Below are 22,778 nucleotides of genomic sequence, written 5' to 3'. Positions count from 1 at the left end.
AAGTTTAACCCTGCAAGAAAGCCAAGCATATGCAGTTTGGGGTCATGTATCACAAATAGAGGTGTATTCGGGTCAATGGAAAGGAGCCTGTGGAGCTCCTTATGACATGCAATGCGCTCCAAAGAACAAAAAAGAGGCATTCATTCCTTTGGGCCCTACGTGTCCTCACTATCAGGTAGCACCACTGTGGGGGAGCTGGCTGACAAGGCATGTAAACGCTATCAGGGAACGAGAGCATCCCTACATCCCCCAGTAAAGCACACACTATGTATGTGCTCTGTGAACAGGAGGCAGTTCATGTGGCGTAAATGTCATTATAGCATGTCCGTGCACTGGCGACACCACCCCTTGTTGATATCACTGGCATTTGGTGCTTGTCAAGCCCTGTATCCACACCTAGACAGGTGGCTTGTCTGCAGACTCAATGACAAAACACCAGGTCAAGACTGCTCAAAGGCAATGCAGTAGTGCTGTCTGCATCAACGTGCCTTGCCGCCAAGACGGCCAGAACAGCTGGCTCCTGTTGCAGCTGCCAAGGGTTGCGTGCTTTCATGTGGGCACTTTTATTGTGTTACCGTACATGCACACAATAGCACATATATTAAAAAAAGTGTCTTCCTGGTACGATGTGCAGGTGATATTCCCAGCACCCCAAAAATTGGTAGTGTTGTGTATTGAAAAGGTAACATGCAGAGCAGTAATGAAGGGCACTAGAGGTGCAACATGTAACATCAAACATGTCAAGAAATTTTTTTAGTGCAAGTTAGAAGTTTGTAGAATCCCTCTGTCCTGCCGGGCACCCTACATTGGACAGAAGAGCAGGTGCCTCAACAAAAGGCTTCAGGAACACAAGAATTTATGCAGTAGAATTTAAATCGACGGAAATCTTGCTTAGCACTGCTCTGCCTGTAAGTGTAACCCGAATTTCAGAGACAACTATTTTGGTATACAGCAAGGACAAAATTAAAAGAACAATTGTAGAAACATCTTGTATGCTGCTGGAGAAGCTAACCGCATGCATGAGCTTTCCGTCCACAGCACTTACAGACAGGCAAGTGGCATTTCTAGGAAAACAAAGATAATTTTAAATGCTGCACATGTTTCACCTTGATTTTGATAAGGCATTTTTTAAATGTTAATTTCCAAGAGATAAATGCAATTTTTTTTTTTACTCTTAGCATTCATGTTTGCTTATTCGCAGTTTGCCCACAGCGCCCTCTTTTGAATTTCAAGTCTTTGCCCTCCCCTTTTTGGTGTTTTTGTTTCATTAAATCAATTGTTAGAGATACACTTTTTGTGTCTCATTCCTGTCGGCACTCTAACTTTGCGGCACTGCCTTTATCTTCCACTATGTTGCAACTAGCCCCTACACAAGCTTTTCTGAATCCGAATCTTGATTTTCGTGCTCCAAAAGCAACATTTTGCTGCTACAAAAACTGCTTCAAATTCTATTTTGGCTATTGCACCCCTGCACATGTTCAGATTATGAGAAACTAGTAAAAACTAGTTTGGTATTTCAAGAAAGCCAATGTATGCAAAAAAGCTGGCAAACAATTTCTTCAGTTAATTGAACAGTGGAACATTTTATACTGCATTATATCATGTTTACCCTCAAGCATAAAAAACAAGTTGCTCCCTACTGCCATCTAATAAAACGCTACAATGAATAGCTTTTGCATTTTTTTAATGCTCATTGCATGGCTTCCACTCAGATGGCAGACAATGGAGGCCAACCTGATGTGGACTGGACAGCAGAGACGTTCAAGAAAAAAAGAGTGAAACTCCAAAGCACAAAGAAGAAGGGATGCACAGCAACTATGCACATTAAGAAGGTTGAGGTGTTCCCAGACTTTGAGGTATGAATATCCATTAAATGGCGGCCATTCCATCTACATTATCTAGTTTTCTGTTCAATGCATTCAATGTGCATGCTGTTCAACTAAAGAGCTTCATAAATATTCTAACCCAAGATGTAGTTTAATAAGCCTCTGTTTCAAGTGTTTCACCATACTTGTCACACCTTCGTATTGCATCTTGCGGTAAATGGTGCAAAAGCAGGACTCGGAATAGCACAAAAGCACTGCCCTCATGTTTTGTTATATTCTCAGCTCTCATATATAGCACTCTTTGCCAACACAAGACCTATTCATGGTGGGTTACGGCCGACATATATCTACCTCGTGGAGATCATTCAGGCTTGTGCACAATGTCCTAGCGACTATATTAACGCGATAGCGTTAGAGAGCTCGTTTCGCATAAATCCCGTCGCCGACGTCGGTAACAGCGTCGCCTGTGAGTGAAAAATCGAGAAAGGTGCAAATAAAATAAACAATAAAAATCTTCGGTCCCATTGAAGATCGAACCCGGGGCCATTTGCGTGGCAAGCAGGCGTCCTACCACAAAGCCACGATGTTACTTGCAACTGCTTTGGAAAAAAACACTACATAAATGTCATGTAGTGGAAGGAGTCTCCTTAACGCATTTTGTTTGGCAGGTGTCGCGACGAAAATGAGCCCATTCGGCAATTTGTAGGCGCATTGGCGAGGCCATCAAACTACGTTTTTTGCGCGACGCCATGCTTCGAAAAAAGCCGGGATAGTGCAGCCATCGCCGCTAAAAACACAGACGAACTTCCAAAGAGCTCCAAAAATGGACAACTATGTCCATCTAGCGGAAAACATATCAAGCCAACGCCTCCTTTCTAGAGGAGGCATTGATCAAGCAAACAGTAAAAATTAGATAATGTGCTGCCATCTGCGAGGCATTGTGAGAAATATGTCTTGACTAGCACAGGGAAGTGCTTTAGATCGAAAACTTGTACCATTACTATAGATACATCGCGCGCGCGTCTATGTGCGTGTGTGTGTAACAACACACATTAATAAGTATGCACTTAGTGGTTGAAGTGCGTACTAGGGGCCCGATTTCGCTGTTGCGTTCAACTCTTAAAGGCGAAGCTTAAAGGTCCCCCAATTTTTTCGGCATGCTTGTGATCACTAGTGAATTAGGTGCAGCAATAACACTTCACAATGCTAGCTGTATTTCACTATGTTAACAGCGGTGACATTACTGTAAAGTCTGCATGTCTTATGGTAGTGCTACATATTTGCCAAGAAAAGTGCCTTTGAAAAAATTCTTAACATGTTTGCGTAACTTGTTCTCTTGATCGCCCTTAGATTGCAGTGCAAGGATGTACGAAGAACCGGATCACCATGCTGAAGTCTGCTGCATTGACTAACTTGTCACAACAACTTAATGGAGACAATCCACCAAGGTCAGAAATGCGACTTTACGTCACAATAACAAAGATGTCATGCCACACAGAACATGACTTTGGCAACTTCATGAAGTATGGACAGACGGTGGACCACAGTATTATTGAAAGAATTAATGACCTCGTTCAGGAAGGCATTACGTCTGTGCATGAAGTGAAGACATGCCTTCGCTACTATGTACAGGACGTGCTCTTCAATGGCAAGGAAAAACCTGATCTAGATTGCAGAGCATTTTACCCGACATCCAAAGACATCCGCAACCATATTCAGGAATCTTTGAGGCAAGGGCGCTGTAGCAATCTGGATCAGGAGAATGTTGCAATGCTGGTATCTGCACTGGAGAGAGAAGAACCAACATCAAAGGTGCTCTTCCGGCCATATTGCTACACAAGTGAAGCAAAAACGACAATCCCCGAGGCCGACGATGACCAGATTAATGTAGAGGAGACCTTGGCAAAACAATGCGACAGGACCTCGCTGTTCTGCTATCAGTCTCGCTTCATGGCAGAACTACTAAAGCAGTATGGCAACAATGTGACATGCCTTGATGCCACAAACAAGACAACAGATTACAGCTTGCCACTGTTTTTCCTTGTTGTAAAAACACCCACGAATTACATGGTGGCAGGTGTTTTTGTGGTGCAGTACGAAACAAGTGCGTGCATCAGTGAGGCACTCAGTGTGTTTAAAAGCTGGGATCCTGAGTACTTGCCCAAGTATTTCATGGTGGACTTTTGCCAGGCTGAAATAAGTGCGATTTCTGAAGTCTTCCCACAGAGTGAAGTCATGCTGTGCAACTTTCACCGTGAACAGGCTTGGGAGAGGTGGGTGAAAAAGAAGGAAAATGATGTCCCTCCAGACCAAAAAGATGCCCTGCTTGGTCTCTTTCGCAAAATAGCCAATTCAAGCAGCAGGGAGGAATTTGACGAGGCCTACAAATGTCTGAAGAACTCAGTTTTTTGGAGGAACGACAAAGTAGCTAGCTACTTTGAAACGCAGTGGATGCCAGCAGCCAAGATGTGGGTTCAATACCACAGAATGAAGTTTGGTGTCGTCGTTACAACAAACAACGGAACAGAGACACAGAACCGCATCCTCAAGGAGCATTACCTGAGGTGGAGTCACGGGAGAAGGAGCCTTTCGAGCCTTATTACAGTAGTGGTGAAAAAGTTTCTTCCAGAGAGACAAAGCGTCTTTATTCAGCAGAATGTAGAAAGATCGGCAATGTACCGCAAGTACCATGAATATGTGCCAAAGTACCTGCATAACAGACCTCCAAAAGTAATAAGGCATATCATGGCTCGTATCAACACAGCCTTAGACTATGAGCCTGAAGATGTTGCTGTATTTACTGAACCTGGCGTTTTTTCTGTGAAGTCAAGCAATCCAGGCTTGCTACACACGGTAAACTTCCATACACCACAGTGTACCTGCCAGGATTTTCTTCGACATAAATTGCCATGCAAGCACTTCTGTGCAATTTTTCGGTTTTTCAAAGAATGGTCATTTGAACAGCTCCCAAGAGAATACATTGAAGGCCCAATGCTAAGTTTGCACAGCAACATTCTCAGCACACCAGAAAGTGGGTGCATTTTACCGGCACTCTCTACCGAAGGCACAGATGACAACATTTTGCAGGTGCCCTCAGAAGAGGAATGTGTTGCTGAACTGCCAAAGAAAATCCGGGAAACTAGCAAGTTATCCAGGAGAATGATCACAGACACAGCCCACAAAATTACAAGTGTTGTCATCTACTGCAAAGATGAAAGAAAGAGAAAGGAGGCACATGAGCTGATGCTTCAAGCATACAACATTCTGAGAAGTGGGTGTGAGAGTTCAAGTAGTGGCTTAGTCATTCGTGGATCTCCGACAAAGGGTTGCTCTGGCCAGGCAAGCACTACACAACAAGCAAAACGAATCCGCCTAAAAGCACTCCAGCATGCAAGACGCCATGCGGAGAGCTGGAAAACAAGAGGCAGAGTAGGCAAGCAAGCCAGCGAACTTAGAGCAACCTTTAACGTTGCACCATAAACGTCTGATGCTCGCGCATGCGCCCCTTCATCGAGGGATAATAATATCTGAGGTTTTACATCCCAAAACCATGATATGATTAGGAGAGGCGTCGTAGAGGAGGGCTGCGGAAATTTCAACCATCTGGTATTCTTTAACATGCAATGACATCACACAGCACTGTCCTCTACCATTTAGCCTCCATCAAAATGCGACCGCTGCAGTCGGGATCGAACCCGCGACCTTCGGGTCAACAGCCGAGCACCATAACCACTGCTTCACCGCGATGGACCCTTCGTCGAGGGAAGGGCGACTTGTTGGAAAAGAAACTTCCCATGGCTGGCTTTGGGTAATCGGCACCTCCGGGACTTTCTCACAGCTGCAACAAATGGAATGTGTTGGGGGAGTGCACCTACGGTAGAGATGCACAAGCCAGGGAAGAATTTTTGGCTGCTTTGGCAGTTGTCTTTGAACCAGTGAAGAGTGTGGTCATCGGTGTCACAAGTAGGCAGCGAGTGTGGAGTGTCCTGTGCAACGAATAGAGTTGACTGTCCCGTCGGGAATCCTCGTCTACAGAAGCTGGCAAGAGAGTCGAGCGGCGGGCACCACGTCGATTCGTCTACGAGTACTGTAAGCTGGCATGGTTAAAAACAGCGCGAAGTAGACACGGACAAGAATTCACACAGGCAGCGCGGTCCTGTGTCAATTCTTGTCCGCGTCTACTTCGCGCTATTTTTAACTATAGATACGTACCAACTGGCTCGTATTCACACTCTTTTAAGCTGGCATGGTCTGTGAGGAACCTTTTATTGAAATTTTAACAGCAGAGCTGTTCGAGCTATCCACAAAACAGTGCTTGTCGATCAAAAACATTGCCTCGCTATGATGTCGCCTAGCATAGCCATGGCAACCAGGCCATCTGCACATCGCCCACAACCTTCACGAAGCTGTGCGCACCTGCCTTGATACTAAGCATGACCGTTCCTGCGCACTGACTTGTCACCACATTGTACCAGCAGGAGCCATGTCGTCATCATGTGCTGAATCTTTGCTTTCGCCATGGGTAGACGTAAATAAATCAACTTCGGAAGAAGAAGCCACATATAAAGAATGACAACGTGCCGCGAAGTGGGAATATGTTCAGACATCAAGCCGAAGAGGCTGCTACCAAGTTTCGCCATTAAGCGGAAGAGCCAAGGTGTGCTGCTTGGCAAAGGGAATACATACAGAAACCCTTGCGAGTACGTGCCCGGCCTGCATGTGGATGAGAGCTTCTATGGCAGGGTCCAGCAGAGTACTGATTCAGCGGATAACTGGTTTCGTCAAGAGTTTCTGAGCACGGAATTTGGGCACGCCTGTCACATCTGCAAAAACCTAGCAAAAACCTTCTAAAAACTTGAGAATCGACCAGCTTCACTGTCTTTTAAGTGTTTTATTTTTTGTTGCTATTTTATTTAGCCAACTTTGCATTTGAGTTGCACGAGAAGCTCTGCAGTATAAGCACAGTGTTTCTTTCTCTGCATTTATTTTCAAGTCAATCCTCTATTTTATTAACCTACCCCGTTGTCTGTATTTTGTATCTGTAGTTATTCAGTGTGGTTTCTGGTGCCATTCTTTCTTTCATTGCACATATTTTTGTTTCCTCTTAGTTAACTGTGTGTCTCTTGCCATTGCCCTCTTTCTAATTAAACGGTTGCTTGTTCCTTATATCACATATCTCTGTATTCTCAATGAATCTGTCAGTCATCCTGAACATCACAACACACCCCACACAGGTCGACTGGTCAACGAAAATTTGAAATGTACCACTTCAAGACCTTTCAAGCATTGCAGGGCCAAGCCTGAAGTTGAAGCGTGTGAGTCTGCCAAGACGCTGTTGTTTGAGCAGCGGGGTCTGACCGAAGTGTGTTAAAGTGTACAGTGCATAAGTGTCATGTCAGAACTCATTATAAACTATGGTATTGTATAACAGGTGGCAGAGTGTTACGAGACTTGAACATAATGCATTACATTAGATATCTGGCAGTTCTTATTTTAGTACTTTTCTTCACTTGGAAACAATCAACATAGTTCAGTTGAGGGGCTAGTTGGTACTGAAATAAAGCCATGCAGGGGATAGAACACAAGAAGGAGTAGACAGGATTGCACTTGTCATGTCTACTTCTACTTGTGTTCTGTCCTCTATGCACCTTTATTTCAGTTTAAAGTTTGCTAATATTTAATTACATATAAGTTAGTTTATAGATGAAAATGTAAAACACACGTCTGCTTTGAGCATTTCAATTGAGCGGGAACTACAGTAAGTGCCCAGTCATGCCATACCGAACTCAAGCTTCAAGATACAGGTTCAGAAACAATGTGACAAACTGCAAGTAAAAACATACCCCTAAAGTCGCCTTGAATTCCAAGGTAATGCCTGCCAAGTATTTACTGGTAAGCACTATACCTCCTCGTGCATGTTGTCATTAAAGAAGCTATAGCTTTGCAGCCTCATGCCAATATTGTGGCTCAGGAACTACATATGGTACGATACGAGCACTGACGTACAAGAAAGTAGTGCTTCCTGAACTGACACTGTGTACTGCAACTATTCATGTGCGTTGGCAAGTTCATAGAATATTGCAGTTGTTCAAGTGCGGCAAGTAGTACAAGATTGTGCACATCAATCAGTGAACTATGATGCAATGTACGTAGACTACACTATAAAGAAAAAAAAAAGACGCTAGGATGCGGGCCAAGTTCACTTACGGTCTCCTGCTTCTTCCCTTAGTTTGCTACATTGCGCCACGGTACCCTGTTCTCTTTTGCACCTCTTCATACCGCCTCGCCACTCCACCAAAGAGTAATATTTGTTTGGGTTTAAAGCCCCAAGAGCAGATAAGATTATGAGGGACGTCGTAGGCTGTGGAGGGCTGCGGTAATTTCGACCACCTGGGGGTTCTTTACCATGCACCTAAATCTCGGCACACGGGTCTCAAACAAATATTTGCTTCCATCGAAAATGCTACCGCCGCGGATTCCGTCCCGCGACCTTCGGATCGCCAGCCGAGCGCCATAACCACTAGATCACCTAAGCAGGGACCAGAGCGAGTGCTCGTCTCACTGGCGAGTCAGGTGTGTTGCCGTGCGGATACGTAACGTAGTACAGTACAGGTCACTAGTGAGCACATTTGTCTAAAACACCGAAAAGGCACGCTCCGGACTGCGCTGACGGCATTTTCTGATTACAACTGGTTAGAAAGAGCCCAAATTCTTGCATGCAAAGCCGCTAAGGTTTAATGCTTGAGTGAGGGCTGTCAACTAGTTATCGGTATACATGGCGCCAGAGAGTGTTGGTGCGTGCCATTCCGGCATTCTAGACAAGTTTCAGTTCACGACCAGTTCACAGTACGCGACCAGCTCTCGTTAATATTGTGTCTAACAAAGAAAAACGAGCCCTTATAATTTCCACTTGACCTCTGTAGGTTGCACATGAAATTTAACAGTCGACTGCTCACTGGTTCTTCAGAAAATGAGAATCAGCTATCTGTGTAACGACGTGAAGCTCAACCGAATGGTCATCGGGAGGACTTCGGGCTGTACACCTGTAGACTTCAGTAAATTCCTTCGATGTAGAGCATATGGAGCTAACAGCGGTAGCAGCAAATGCCGGCAAACATACCTGTTCCTATCGCGTGCCCTAGCCTTCGTAGCGCCACACAACTAGGGAGCCTACATGACCGGCAGTTCATGTAGGCTCCCTACACGCAACCTGTGACACAACACACTTGGCACTCTCCTCGACAGCACTAAGTTCATGAGCGGCACAGTGGAGTGACTTCGATAACGCGGGCTTCCTTGGTCGAGCTCTTTAATCCAGGGCACGCAGCGTGGAAGTGTGGATGACGGTCACATGATAACTGGAACTCGTGCACACGAACCGTGATGACAACAAAACGCGCCTTCCTTATTTTTTTTTTATCACGTGACCTCGGAGTCGCTTGACAAGACGTAGTCACAATAAGACGTAGCCAGTTGAAGCCGATCGTTTTAACCAATGACGTCATATGTGACGTTGCAACTTGGGTCACGTGACCACGAGCTGTTGAGGTGCAAATAGACTCTCCCGTATCGAATCTCGGTTGCGGTGGCTGCATTTTCGATGGAGGCAGGAATGCTGTAGGCTCATGGGCTCAAATTTGGGTGCAGAACGCCAGGTAGTTGAAATTTCCGGAGCCCTCCAGTACGCCGTCTCTCATAATCGTATGGTGGTTTTGGAACGTTAACCCCCTCATATTAATCAAGAAACCGGTCAGCCCACGGCCAGCACACGCTATTTCCCTTTCTGAGCTCGCAAAACCGGTTATCTTCTCTCAGCGAGGAACCCACTCTCGTTGGAGAGGGAAGTCAAGAGGTTGATCAAAACGAGAGTGCCGACCACAGCCGGGCTATGCACCTGCACCGGCGTGCAGGTGCAGTCTAGCCTGGCTGTGTTTGTTAGTTCTCAATAATATTGCTTCTCTGAAGTAATTAGCATATCAGGAAGAACCAATTTACCGGCACTCGTGACTCGGCAGCACGACTCAGGGACAGAGCATCGCTCGTGGCTCGGGTTGCTAGGTGCGCATTTGTAATGGCTGTTTCGGTCCCAATCCTGGTAGGCCAAGGGTCCAATGCCGCAGCACTGGAAGCTGTTCTGCATGTGGTCAACCATGTCGTCCCAGTCGATGCTGTGCCGGTAGTATTTCACCAAGTCCGGCTTCATGTATCTGCACATGCGCACTCGCTTTATCTCTGAGTTCACGGCAGCGAATGGACATTTACTTACTCCGCAGAAACAATTCGGCGCTCACATTTATTTTTTATGGTCAATTTCTTTGACATCTTTATCAAGTTCATACTTAAAGGCGGCACTGTGACACCCAATTTTCGATCATAATCTTTGCGATGTGGGTTCGTCCTTGTGCATTCATAAATATGCTGGCGGAATTTCAGTGCATTTGGTCGAGCACTTATAATTTTATAAACACGCGAGCGGCCCGAGAGTCGGACAACACTGGTGCACTTGCTATCCGCGTTATAACATCTGTGAAAGCATCTGCATTGAGGCGGTTATTCTTTTGTGGTTATCTGCGTGACAAATCGAGATGTCTTAGCTTGCTTTGCCTTGGCGCTGAATGAGTTTCTTTGCTCGATGCAGCCCAAGGTAAATAGGCGATGGGCCTAGTTCATAGCCGGCGACTTATATAGGACTGGTTTCGGACGGATACATTCGTTAATAGTCTACTTTTTGTATCTGCATAAGCACAAAAAAACCATCTTTATTTCTTCATTTGCACAACAATACAAGATTGTGATGCTGCTTTTGGCAAAATGTGGAAGAAACGTCACCTGCACTCGGACTTAGCACCATACACGCATTCCCCACACAGAATATTCGCTTGTGTGGGATACATAATATGCAAAACTGTTACTTGTAAAAAATGTATAAGTTACATAATACAGAAACATTGGCAGAAAAAAACAGATTTACTGGCCTATCATTCGTGGCATTACATAACACGAATTGCAACCGATAAAAAAGAAATACTCAATAAGTAACTAAATGGAGCTCTGAATGAGTAAACATTAAAAAATTGCATTTATAAAGGTTCACGAGCTTCACTTTCAAGGAAATGTTTTTTGAACTGCTTGCTGAATGTTACGAGCGTGTGATATGCAGTAATACATCCAGTCATGAAAAACCAACTAGGGACTGAAAAGGTGTGTGAACGTTCCTCTTACAGCCTTCGCAATGCGTCTGTTCTCGCCTATCAAGGCAGCACCGAGTTGTCGCTAGCGACCCTGCATTGTGGTTCAGGTATGTACTGCAAAAATCTGAGTGTTTTAAATGTCTAAAATTAGTGCTTCTCTAAAGTATTGTGATGGTAACAATGACAACGTTCTAAGATGTCAGCGCCTTGGTGGTTATAGCTTTTTTGGCCCAGCTTCTCCTCTAGAGACAGTATATTATTTTTATTCTTCTCCCAGCGCTGGAATTTCCGTGGTGCCCTGGCAGCCAAAGTGCGCAATGCTCAGCTGCTCCCGCAGGCGAGTGTGGTGGCCCGTAGAGAGCGCCAAAACAAAACCAAATGGCGCTGGTGGTACTGCTGATATTCAAGTACGACAATACTTAGAAATGAAGGAAGACATATCCCTGCACGTTTTTCATTCTTTATATCAATAACAAAGGAGGTGGCGTTGCATCCAAGTGGTCAGACAAGCAGAGTATGTTCTGCTCTTGCACTCCTGTCTAGTGGTGTCAGGCTGGTTTTTAAATCGAATCGTGCCTGTCCGTTAGATTTGCTCGATAATGAACACAACCACCAGTGGTAACCAGGACAAAACAGCCGAATTTACACGATCTTTTGCCAGAAATAAAACTAGCCTATTATGCAGCATACGTACAACTTATGTAAATTTTTTTTTATAAGTAACCACCACCAAACTCTATTTGTGCCCCCATGTCATGTGAATGAAACAATTAAGTAGTCCACATAATTTCCAAACAATGACATGAGAGGAAAGCTGCCTTGTCCACAAGATTTATGTGGGGGTATACGTTCACATAATTAAGCCGCTGAACGGTTATAAAAGATACGCTCGCGATGTATAATCGGTGCTAAGGTGCCTCTGTTAAACTAGGGTTGTGCTAAATACAGGGTTTTTCATACAAATACAGCAGCAGATTACTCGCAGCTAGCTTTCTGGAGTCAGCCGATGCGGTAAGCTGCTTTCTCACTGGTGGCCATGGCTAAGTAACATCGAAATTTATGCCTTTCTAGAGAAGCATAAAATGTCTTTAATTTGTACTCGTCGTTTATTTTGCCTAATGCACGGTGTTAGTTTTTCTGCTTGCTTCTGTCTGCTTAAAATAAAGTTGTCTGTTCAACATCAATTGCTAGGCTTTTATGTGCCAAACAAGATATGATTTTGAGGCAAGCTGTAGCGTAGTTATCAGAATTAATTGTGGCCGCTTGGGATTTTTCAATGCGCTCATACATCGTGGTTCACGGTTGTTCTTTGTGGTTCCCTAACAAAAATAGGTTTGACCTTCCTGTCACCCATGAGTCGCCTATCAGTCACCCCGGTCACCTTCTTCTAGACTCTAGCTTTCTGTAGACCTGGTCTGCAGATTTTCTGCAGACACTGAGAAGACGGCATGCAGACTTTTCTGATAATGTGCATCTATAGTGCGTGCATGTTGACGTATGTAACATATATGTATCTACAGAGTTTTGAAGGTGGCACATTTGAGGATAATGACTTACTGGGCTTCACCGTTCAGTCGCTTATCAGTGACCCACCAGTCACCCCCGTACAGATATATTCTGCAGATTTTCTGCAGATGGCCACTAGAGGGCAAGAAGACTTGTCTGTCAATCTGAGTCCTTTGAGCACACATGTGAATGCATATAGTATATACATACGTATCTATATATTCTGGATTATAACACAATTGATAACATTAACTAAATGGACTTCACCTTTCAGTCACTATCAGGCAACCTCCAGTCATCACCTTACAGACCTGGCCAGCAGAGTTTCTGCAGACGTCGAGTAGACGGCAAGCAGACTTATCTGTTTATGTGAATCGTGTGTGCTTGTGTGGATGTATATATTACACACATATTATATCTTTATATTCTGGGTCATGACACAATTGACAATAACTAAATGAACTTCACCTTTCAGTCACCCACCAGTCACCCCCGTATTGACCTAGTCGGCAGAATACCTGCAGACGCCGAGCAGATGGCAAGTGGACTAGTCTGTTAATGCGAGGCCTGTTAGTGCATGTGTGTATGTATATATACATATATAAATATATATATATATATATATATATATATATTTATATATATAATGTGACGTATCAAGCGATGAGTAGTAGAGGCAGAGAAAGAAGAAGTCAGAATGGAATAAACATGGCGTAGGAGCCAGGCCACGTCTCCCATTCTTGATAGCGTCACACACACACACACACACACACATATATATACATACATATATATATATATATATATATATATATATATATATATATATATATATATATATATATATATATATGGGATATGGCACAACGGGAGCGTTGTCAACAAGGATAAATATATTTATTTCCCAACAGTTTCGGGAGGGGACCTCCCTTCATCAGGGGATAACTCATCCCCTAATGAAGGGAGGTCCCCTCCCGAAACTGTTGGGAAATAAATATATTTATCCTTGTTGACAACGCTCCCGTTGTGCCATATCCCATACCTTCACGAAGACTAACTGGCCCATTGAATTATTACTCCCACTATATATATATATATATATATATATATATTTCTTGAAAGTCTTCCTGGATTCCGGTCGAGTTATAAGTCACCAGAAGAAGCGAACGAGCAAACGAAAAACGATGCTTTATTGCCAACGTTACGGCCGGGGACCGGCCTTGGTCAGGGCCTACGTGCATATTACACTAACACGCACTTCTTAAGGACATAGCATGGGGGCCCCCAATTGTGAATAATCACTTTTAGCAATATTGACATACATGTTAACAAAAAGATATTCAAACATGCGCAGCATTTTGTTGATAGCAGAGCAGCAGTGCGCTATACAGAATATGGTAGGGCAAGGTGACTTGAAAACATAGATACAAATAATATGATGGACACTTGTGATATCGCAACATTTGTGAATGAACAAAAAAAGGCAATGCCATGGTAAGTTACGTTCGTTGTCAATGAAATATACATGAGCATAATATCACCATTGATGTCACAAATGTGGTAACAGAGTGTGCATGCGTTCTGGTCAACTAACTAATGTGTCACCAATGACACCGCAACGTAATCACGGCAGTGAACAAACGTGTATGTGGGCTACGGCGGTTGATTTATCTGTTTTGCCGGTAAAAACGTAAACCTCCCTGGGTTCTCGTTTATTCCAGACGCTATGGCGTTAAATTTATGAATAAGAAAAGATTCACGGACTTTCCTTTCGTAGTGCGATTTAAAACCAGATTCGAGTATTGTGGCAGTTATGTTGTCGAAAGAGTGGCCTGGGGTAGCGAGGTGTTTGGACAGGGGAAGGCTAGGCAGGCACCTGACGTGTGGCCTGTGATTATTGAAGCGCAACTGTATATATATATATATATATATATATATATATATATATATACAGTCCAGCCTACATATAACGGCCCCACCTAAAAACAAACTTAAAACGAGCATTTAAAACAATAGTCAGACCCCGGGTCGTGGCGCCATTCGCGTCGAGCCAACATGACTTGGCTGAGCAGGGGCTCTCATCACAGAGAAACGCTACTATTGCCTTGAACTTGACTGAGGTGGATCGCGCCTTTCCAGCCCGGCCCTCTTGAAATAGTTTCCCGCTGAGTGATATGCTGACCTGTGGAAGACGTTATCGGCGAGGAAAGGCGTGAATGTGATGGTGGCCGTGCCGAGGAACGCCACCATGGTGACGCCGGTCATGCCGAGTGCGTACAGGCGTAGCGCGGCTGTATTCTCGCGCAACGCACCCAGGAATCCGAGCACTGCTACCAAGAACATAGCACTGCCGCCCATGCACGCCGCAAGCTCCACGTTCGCGATAAGCCGCGCCAGCAGCGTGCTGAAGTATGTCGCCTCCTGCGCATCGAACGACGCTCTGTAACTGTACGATCGGCAAACTGCTTATTATTTGTCTCATATCCTCTACAATCTGACGTCAAACAATCGGTTTAACTGTATAAAGTAATCACGAATCGTGGAGATACCCCTCCGGGACTCAAATAGTAGTCTCCACTCCTAAGGTAGTCCGAAGAATTGTCATCTGATGTATACATTTTATTTTAATGGTATTGTTTGTTGTGCCTTTCAAATGCTAATTCATTTCTTAGCCGGGCTCTGGCAGGCATCCGTCGGGACCCGTCTACCGCCTTCCCCATAGCAGCAGCTGCGAGCGCGCACGTCTCTAGCAACCGGAGCCCCCACCATGCCACGCTTTGGCGTCGGGAGCTGCCAGCAACAGTCGCAGGCGCGAGCTTTTCCTCGCCCTCAGCAACTGGGGCCCCCACCTCCTTCGCTTGAACGGGGCTTGGCACCACCTAAACGCTGTGTGTTTGAAACACATTTGAAGTGTTTGTGCTGCCAGCGTTTATGTAGCGTTTGTGTTGATAAGACGCTGACATTATGGCTGTGAGGTACAATGACCATAGAGTTTCCTAATATACACCAAAGGGAACTCTGGCGCTAGTGTCTATGGGAGCTGCAACGCACGACACTTCAGCGAGCATGTAAATGATGGGTAGTACACACATTTGTCTTATTTTCGTACTTCTGGCCTGCTTCTGGCTCTGTGTGTGTTCGTGTGGCTTATAGCTGTTTTTTCTTTAAAAATAAATTAGATATGTTCAGAGTTTCTCGCTTCACAACCTTATTCTTTTAGGCTTATCATTTTGAACCGAGTCACAAAGTTCAAAAGGGATTGTTCTTTCCTTCAAAACAAAACCGTAACCAGCAATAAACGAAGGCGCAAGTACGATTTGCCACCAGCGAGTACGAAGACAAGGCAAATGTGTGTACTACCCATCGTTCCCATGGCCGGTGAACGATCGCAGCGCCATAGTCCCCTCTAGTTAATTTTAGGAAAGTCTATGACAATGACAGGGGCAGTGCTTCGCCGCTCCTTCTCTCGCCATTGCGCTCTCTCTTCTCTCTGCGATCCCTCTCCCGTCCAATAGAGGGAAGCTAACACCACCTAGAGGAAATTGTGGAGCGCGCGTCGCACTCTCGACCGTTCGCTGGCTGGCTGGCTCTCAAAGCGATGGCAGAAGTTGGGTAAGGCGAATGTCTGAAAAAGACAACTTCTTTTTAACGCTGGGTTTTCACGTGTGAAGCGCCGTTATAAATGCTACACATTGCATTCGCATTTCCTCACGATTGTGTTCGAGGAGCTGGGAGGATTTTTCTTGGTTTACCTCTGATTCTATCAAACCACACGTATTCCTGTAATACTGCTGTCTCAGCTAATTAGGCAAATTTTATTTTGCGATCTCGGACACCTGCACAAAGGAGCGAAATGGGACTAAGCGCTGCATTTTGTCCCCGCAACCAACAGTTAGTCCATGGAGGGATTAAGCGCAAGATGATGGGAGGAACAGTTAGGCCACATGGAGCAACATTTACTCTCATGGAACTTTCAGGTGCAGTGGCGGCCTCGAAGGAAGGGGCAGCATGCACGTAAGCATATAGTTTCTAAAGAAATCGGCTGTTAACAGTTCATTCAGTTTAAATGGTCATGACAACTACGGCGACTACGTCCGGAGCAAAGTACTATTGTTTATATAGCATTAAAATAAGCAGATGTTATTAAAATAAGCCCCCTCTCCTAAAAAAAGTTCTCACGCTCCAGTTGTATCATAGGCCCGTATGCCCAGATTTGGGTGCACGTTAAAAAACCCCAGGTGGTCGAAATTTCTGGCGCCCTCCGCTACGGCTTCTTTCATAATCATAGGGGGGTTTTGGGACGTTAAACCCCACATATCAATCAATCCATTGCGCTCGTGCTGCATGCCTCCTCTTTGCTTTGTGTCTGTGTTTACCCTCGTGCTCCCAGTTCGCTGAACAATCAATCAATCCAGCTGTATCATTGCACGGGGTAGTGTTCTTGGCAAGCAAATCCTCGTTGGTGTAGCGGTGTATTGTGGATTTGTGATTGCTGTTTCTTGTGGTGTACTGAGTCATCTTTGGGGGTTGGCAAACAAGAAGCGCTACTAGAATGAAGCGCTTCTCTATCGATATACTACCCGACGGCTGGGATATCGCCTGAGGGGTGAATATAAACAAGGCTGCCACCTCTCCGCGAGATTTTACCTGTATGCTGTTATATGTAATGATCACCGCTTGTTTAACACTCACGTTCTTCGCGAACAAAACCTGCATTGTTGATGAGCTCACGCTACACAGCATTGCGAGTGCTGCCCCGTCTGCTTTAGAATTACAAGCGTGATGGCTGGGCCATCAAAATGTGGTAGGCTTGATGAGGGCTCAACCTTAGCTGTAGCAAGTACAGCTGCTGGGAAATTTTGTTTTCAGATCAGCACAAATAACCACGTCGGGTTGAAGTGTGTGGGAATCGAGGCAAGCCCGTCGCCATTCCGCAGCCTTTATCGCCGTATAACTCTCCTACAATGGAATACACCTGGTTTCTCCAACGTGCGCCTGTATTCGATCGACCCAAGCTTGCAACTTCGTTTGCCATCCGGGCTCCCACAATGTGCTGAAACTTTGCTGTGTCGCATGAGGTTGGGCGTGGCATTTACGAATGCGTATTCTCGTCTCCTTGGAATGGCGAGCAGTTCGGCATGCAACATTTGCGCCTGCGAGGAAGCGCTTGAGCACATTCTATGCCACTGCCCAGCACACCAGTCTGAACAACGTATTATGGAAGCCAAGCTCTGTCAGCTGGATTCACGGCTGCGCACAAAAAAGAAGATCCTGAGACCTTGGCCAACGATTTCGCATACGCGCAATGCCAGGAAAGCCCTCTGGTACTTCTTAAGGACCACCAGACTTCACGAGCGCTTGTGAAAGAATAGTGCGAGACCGTGCTGCGTAGTCTCAAGCTGACTATTCACCTTCTTTCTTACTCCTTTTTTCTACCTCTTTCCTTTCTGTTATTCCCCCTTTCCCCCACCTCAAGTGTAGGGTAGCCAACTGAGCCAATCTTGGTTAACCTCACTGCCTTTCCTCTCTATTAATCTCTTTCTCCTCGTGTCTTCACGTGACTCTGCCCTCTTCCATGGTCCGTCAGATGTAGGAGAGCGGGAGTCAAGTTGACGTCTTTCACCTGGCACCGGTTCATACCGGGTTTCTTGACCATGGTGCCGCCTCGCGATGTGGGCCCGGTAGGAGATCCGGGAGCAATGATGTTCCGTGCAAGAAAAATTTTTTTTGGGGGGGGGGGGGGGGGGGAGGGGATTTTCAGCCATCATTACGGACGAAAGAGAATATTTATGATATTGCAGGGAATTTCGGAAGTGGTTGTATTCATCAATAAAGACCAATTTATCGCCATCAGAGCGTGGCTTCGGCTTCTGTGATTGGTTCTGGCACATGCAGCATGCAAGCATAGGCCTTGGGATTTATCTGATATTATTTGAAGCACTCTAGAGTACTGCTGGTGTGGACTCTGTGACCACTGTTCGTAATGCAGCACTTACAGCACATGACTCAAGAAAATTATGCTTTTGTTGTTGTTCAAGAGCACAGACACTAGTCTTGATTTCAATAGTCAAAAACACGTCAAGCACGTGCATTTGTGTGTGTGTGAAATTGATTGATTTATATTTGGGGTTTAACGTCCCAAAACCATCATATGATTATGAGACTCTGTAGTGGAGGGCTCCGGAAATTTCGACCTCCTGTGGTTCTTTAAGGTGCACCCAAAATGTGTGTGTAGGGGCGCTCGTATAATACAAATAATGTGCAGCGGGAAATGCTGAGAAGTCTGTCAGCGTATGCAGAAAAAAAAATGCTCAAAATAGGGAATTTTCATTTCTCGAAATGGGAATTCATCGGCGTAGTACGAAACATCACTGGCCGGGAGATATTTTCTCTGGACATCAAAGGATGAGCACGCATTTATTTTCCCTCCGTCGGCTCCCTTTATTCTTAGATCTCGCTCATACTCGCCAACGGTGCCCGCGGTGAACGCTTACATTTCGTTGCCTCTTCCGAACGCTAGGCCGAAGAGCTGTGTGGTGTGTTCGCGCGTGGTAGTATTACGCTCACCCATACTTCTCAAAGCCAATGTGAGTGGGTTTTGCCCTCACTCGAGCGAATGGGCCCTGTGTTCACTGATCGTGAGAGCGCACAGCATAGTCGCGTGGGCCCGTTTCGCTCAGCGGCGTGCCATCATAAAACTTTTTGCCCACGAAGACGTGCTCGCGGCAACCTTTATGTTGTACTTTTCGCCCGTGGCGTGGATAAGCCTCGCTTACTTTCCCGCCTCCTTTTGCAGCGGACGCTCTGCCGTGTTTTTGGTGTCGCCGCAGGCAATACACAGTTATAGTTTACTGTTAGCGTGATAGCGGAGGTTAAGGTAACGGCATTACCGTGCAGCAAACGTTAGTGGTAGAGAGTGTCTTATAGTTTTGTGTGACAGTGTTTACGCGGTTTACGTGCCCTAGCTGGGGCGGTGGCGCCACCTATCGGATGGTTAATAAATTAAAGGCAGGAAAAAGGAAAAGAAAACGTGAATGTTTGCCTATGCCACCGCGCGAAGCATTGTTACAATGGTATTTTTATTATTGTTACATTGTTATTGTGCTAATAATAAAAGCAAATGTGAACCATGTACCAAATGCGAAAAAAATTATGTTACCGATTTGTTTACATCGATCTTGTAGTTCGGCCTAGATGCGTTCAAAATGGAAGCCATCTCAAAAACTGCACTAACTTATCCGTAATACTCGGTCATCGAAGCTAACTGAAGACAAGAGAAGCCACTTTAAACAGTCATTTGCTGCGAACAAGGTGAATCTTTCAACAACTACGCCAAAATCACTTCGAAGTGGGCGTCCGAGAGTGCCGCCATGTTTACGTACACTACGTACACTTACGATACCACTAGAGTGTACTAGAAGCTTTTGAGTGGCGCGAGCGGCTGCCTGGGAGCGGCCGTTTCGGCGTGGAATGATGCGGTGGCGCTGGCGTCGACCAATCTACCCGGGCGGATGGCTGGCAGGCGTTCCGCGTACGTGTTGGTACCTCTCTGTCGCGCCAAGTGTGAAGATGATCTCCCTCTTTTTTTTCTTATTCACATACCTCTCCTTTTCCGCGCAAATAAACGTTATTTGACATTATTGTTATTGAAGTTGCTGCTGACCGCACTGCAGCCCGAAGCAGCATAGTACATTGTACAATACAACGAGCGCGTTTTTTTTTTTTAATTTTTAAAGTGTACATATTTTATACGAGAAACCAGCTGGCCGGTACACACCAGAAGCGCCCCCCCCCCCCCCCCCAAAAAAGAAAAGGAATATGCTGCACACAAAACGAAGAACTCTTGGTCGATTCCACGTAAAACACCAAAGCTAGACTCAAATAAAAGGCTCGTTGCTTGTGGCTGCGTGCACACACGACAAAAAAGTAGGCTTTATTGATATTATTTGAAGAACAGCAGAGTTTTTCCAAACCTCTTTTTGGTTTTGAAATATGGGAATAGATTCATTGTTGTAGGACCCACAGAAATGCAAATACGTAATACTGCAGAAGAATGTCTTAGGTGAAACATAGTAGTCGAAGATTTTGAGAGTTTAAAAAACGCAACAGTACTGCAAAGCAAAGTCGTAACTAATGATAATCTTAATTGATAATATAAAAATGCAAGGTTTACATATTTAAAAAACAATATATTTGGACTTAGGTAAACTGTAAAAAAACGTAAAATATAGAGCCAGGATACAAAAGATAACATAAAACAAAGCAAACAAAACGACAGAGTTTAGGTTGTCTTTCCAAAATGCATTTAAATAAAAAAAAAGATGTTATGGTCGAAACATCGTTTGAAGGGACACTGAAGTGTAACAATGAATTGGCTTAGATTGATTAATTATGCACCGAGATCCCTAATGCTGCTAAATTTACCATCACAGGTTTAATACAAAAAGATTCAAGATCAAAGATTTATTTTGAGATTTCGCATCATTATTTGCACGTTCTTTCGTTTACAAGCCTCTTCTAGGAAAAATTGTTTTTCTTCTTGGTGTACCGTCCAAAAATTAAGTGTGTAAGAAAATATGCACGAAAAATGACATCCTTTTTACGCCACTGTAGCAATTTATAGCCTACTCTATTTTAGGTGCTGCTGTGCGCTTCTTCGTTTCTCATCCCACGACTTTTTCAAACCCTTAACATAAAAATGCATACGTGTGACCACATAAAAGCTGATCAGCTTAGCAGTTAATGGCTTGCAATGTTCGTTGCAGCCAATACTCCCAATGCTTCTCCTGTTGATTACTGCCAAGACATCCAAGATGCTGTCTTTGTGCAAGTCACTTTTACTAAAACAACCAGTGAAAATGTCCTCAAGTTCACTAATAAAAACAAAAAGTTTCACTGAAGGGTACAGAAGACCACCGAAATCGCAAGATTTTGTGAAAGCAGCAGCATACAGGGACTGGCCATCTGATGCAGGCAGCAGAAGCTCATTCATGCATGCACTGCACTTTGTTTGGAGCACACATTTCCTAGCAACATAGCCTGCCACATAGTACGTAAGTCTCGAGTCGCTATGCTGGCTGACGTATGGGTGATCTGCATTGTGCAGTCAAAGAGCTGCCATGAAGCGAACCTTCAGCACCTTCCAAGTCTCCTTCATCAAGCAACAAGTCAATCAGTTGCTGCTGCTTATACGTATTAACAGTCTTGTCTGCGACAGTCAAAAGCGAGCTTACAACTCCCTCTGGAACGTTTGATCCAGGAACACTTTTGGCAAGATTATAATAGCTCAGACAATTAATAGTCGTGAGAAATTGTTGCAAAGTGGGATGAGCATTGCACCCAGATGAGAGCCTGACAATACCGAAGAGGTTTTCAATTTTATCTTGGCTTAAGCGGCTTGTCATCAGGTATGCATAGCCAAGCTCTTCATGTATGTAGCTTAGAAGACCCAAGGTACTCCTAATAGTGACCCTCAGTCCTTCTGTCGTAGATTCACTCAGAAAGTTCTTTTTATCAGCAGTCTGTTCCCATCTTGTGAGGAATTCCAAGAATTCTTCGAGGTCTCGTATTGCCGGAGAGTTGGGCCTCAACGCTTCCGCTGGATAACGCGTTGTCATAGTTGTGATGAGAGACTTCATCCTCCTGCAGATGCATGAGTAAGGAGGTTGCCCTAACCGCTAAACAGTTACACAGCGAAATTGTCTAATGTGTGGTCTTGGTGCAGTTTCTGAATTATGAACGTCATAATGCTCAACACTTGTCCAAAACATAAAAAAAACCTCCACAATACTCAGTAATAGGTGAACTGGACGTATTGTTGGCATTATGTATTATAGTCACTGCATTGCGCACTGCATCATGTTATGTGTATTTCACTTTAAATATGCATTGAAGAATTGCTGTAACAATTTACTGTGAAAATGGGCCACATCAATATTTTAATGCAGCTTCACAATATATGCTTCACCACAGTAAACGTCATGCTTGAGTAAAATGAGTTCTAAAAAATAGCACTGACCTGAAAAATTTCTGCGTTGGCTCAATGTTTCCACAAGATTTCTCAAGCTGTGGTTTGTAAAGCTGAAGGCCTCTCAAAGAATCAGAGCCGAAAGTCTGGAAGGCGAGGGACACACGCATTTTTTCAAAATCATTTGGCTCTAAGTGGGTCTTCGTAAGCCGAGGCATGGCTTTCAAGGTGAGGTTATTCTCGTCAAGCTTCAAAGCTTCTCGCAGTGGCGCCATAGAAACCTGGAGC

At 44.7% G+C, this 22,778-nt stretch overlaps 3 protein-coding genes across 7 annotated transcripts in view; 2 read left to right on the top strand and 1 right to left on the bottom strand.

The window, feature by feature from the left end:
• The window catches only part of LOC119167675 (tetraspanin-33), a 61,664-nt gene that overhangs the window by 6,814 nt on the left and 32,072 nt on the right, over nucleotides 1–22,778 (bottom strand). For 2 of the 5 annotated variants that reach the window (XM_075874854.1, XM_075874853.1), the window contains exons 2-3: nucleotides 14,706–14,944; nucleotides 9,822–10,033 (exon numbers count right to left, since the gene is read on the bottom strand). In XM_075874854.1, the coding sequence (XP_075730969.1) occupies nucleotides 9,822–10,033; nucleotides 14,706–14,944 (451 nt within the window). Of the gene's footprint in view, nucleotides 1–9,821; nucleotides 10,034–14,705; nucleotides 22,166–22,541; nucleotides 22,772–22,778 lie in introns of those variants that run through there. The other 3 variants (XM_075874852.1, XM_075874850.1, XM_075874851.1) reach the window with 2 other exon arrangements.
• Nucleotides 1,395–5,306, top strand: LOC142774841 (uncharacterized). Its single transcript, XM_075875982.1, has 2 exons — nucleotides 1,395–1,856; nucleotides 3,177–5,306. Exons 1-2 carry the CDS (start codon nucleotides 1,698–1,700, stop codon nucleotides 5,304–5,306), a joined length of 2,289 nt encoding a protein of 762 aa, XP_075732097.1. The 5' UTR covers nucleotides 1,395–1,697.
• Nucleotides 11,057–22,778, top strand: part of LOC119180620 (chymotrypsinogen A-like) — a 174,184-nt gene continuing 162,462 nt past the window's right edge. Inside the window, exon 1 of the mRNA XM_075874857.1 lies at nucleotides 11,057–11,124. The gene's annotated coding sequence lies outside the window, so the exon portion shown is untranslated. The remainder of the gene's footprint in view (nucleotides 11,125–22,778) is intronic.

Source organism: Rhipicephalus microplus, chromosome 10, assembly GCF_043290135.1.
Source record: "Rhipicephalus microplus isolate Deutch F79 chromosome 10, USDA_Rmic, whole genome shotgun sequence".
NCBI lineage: Eukaryota > Metazoa > Arthropoda > Arachnida > Ixodida > Ixodidae > Rhipicephalus > Rhipicephalus microplus.
Note: the sequence above shows the minus strand (reverse complement) of the source record. Positions and strands in the feature narration are given on the sequence as shown.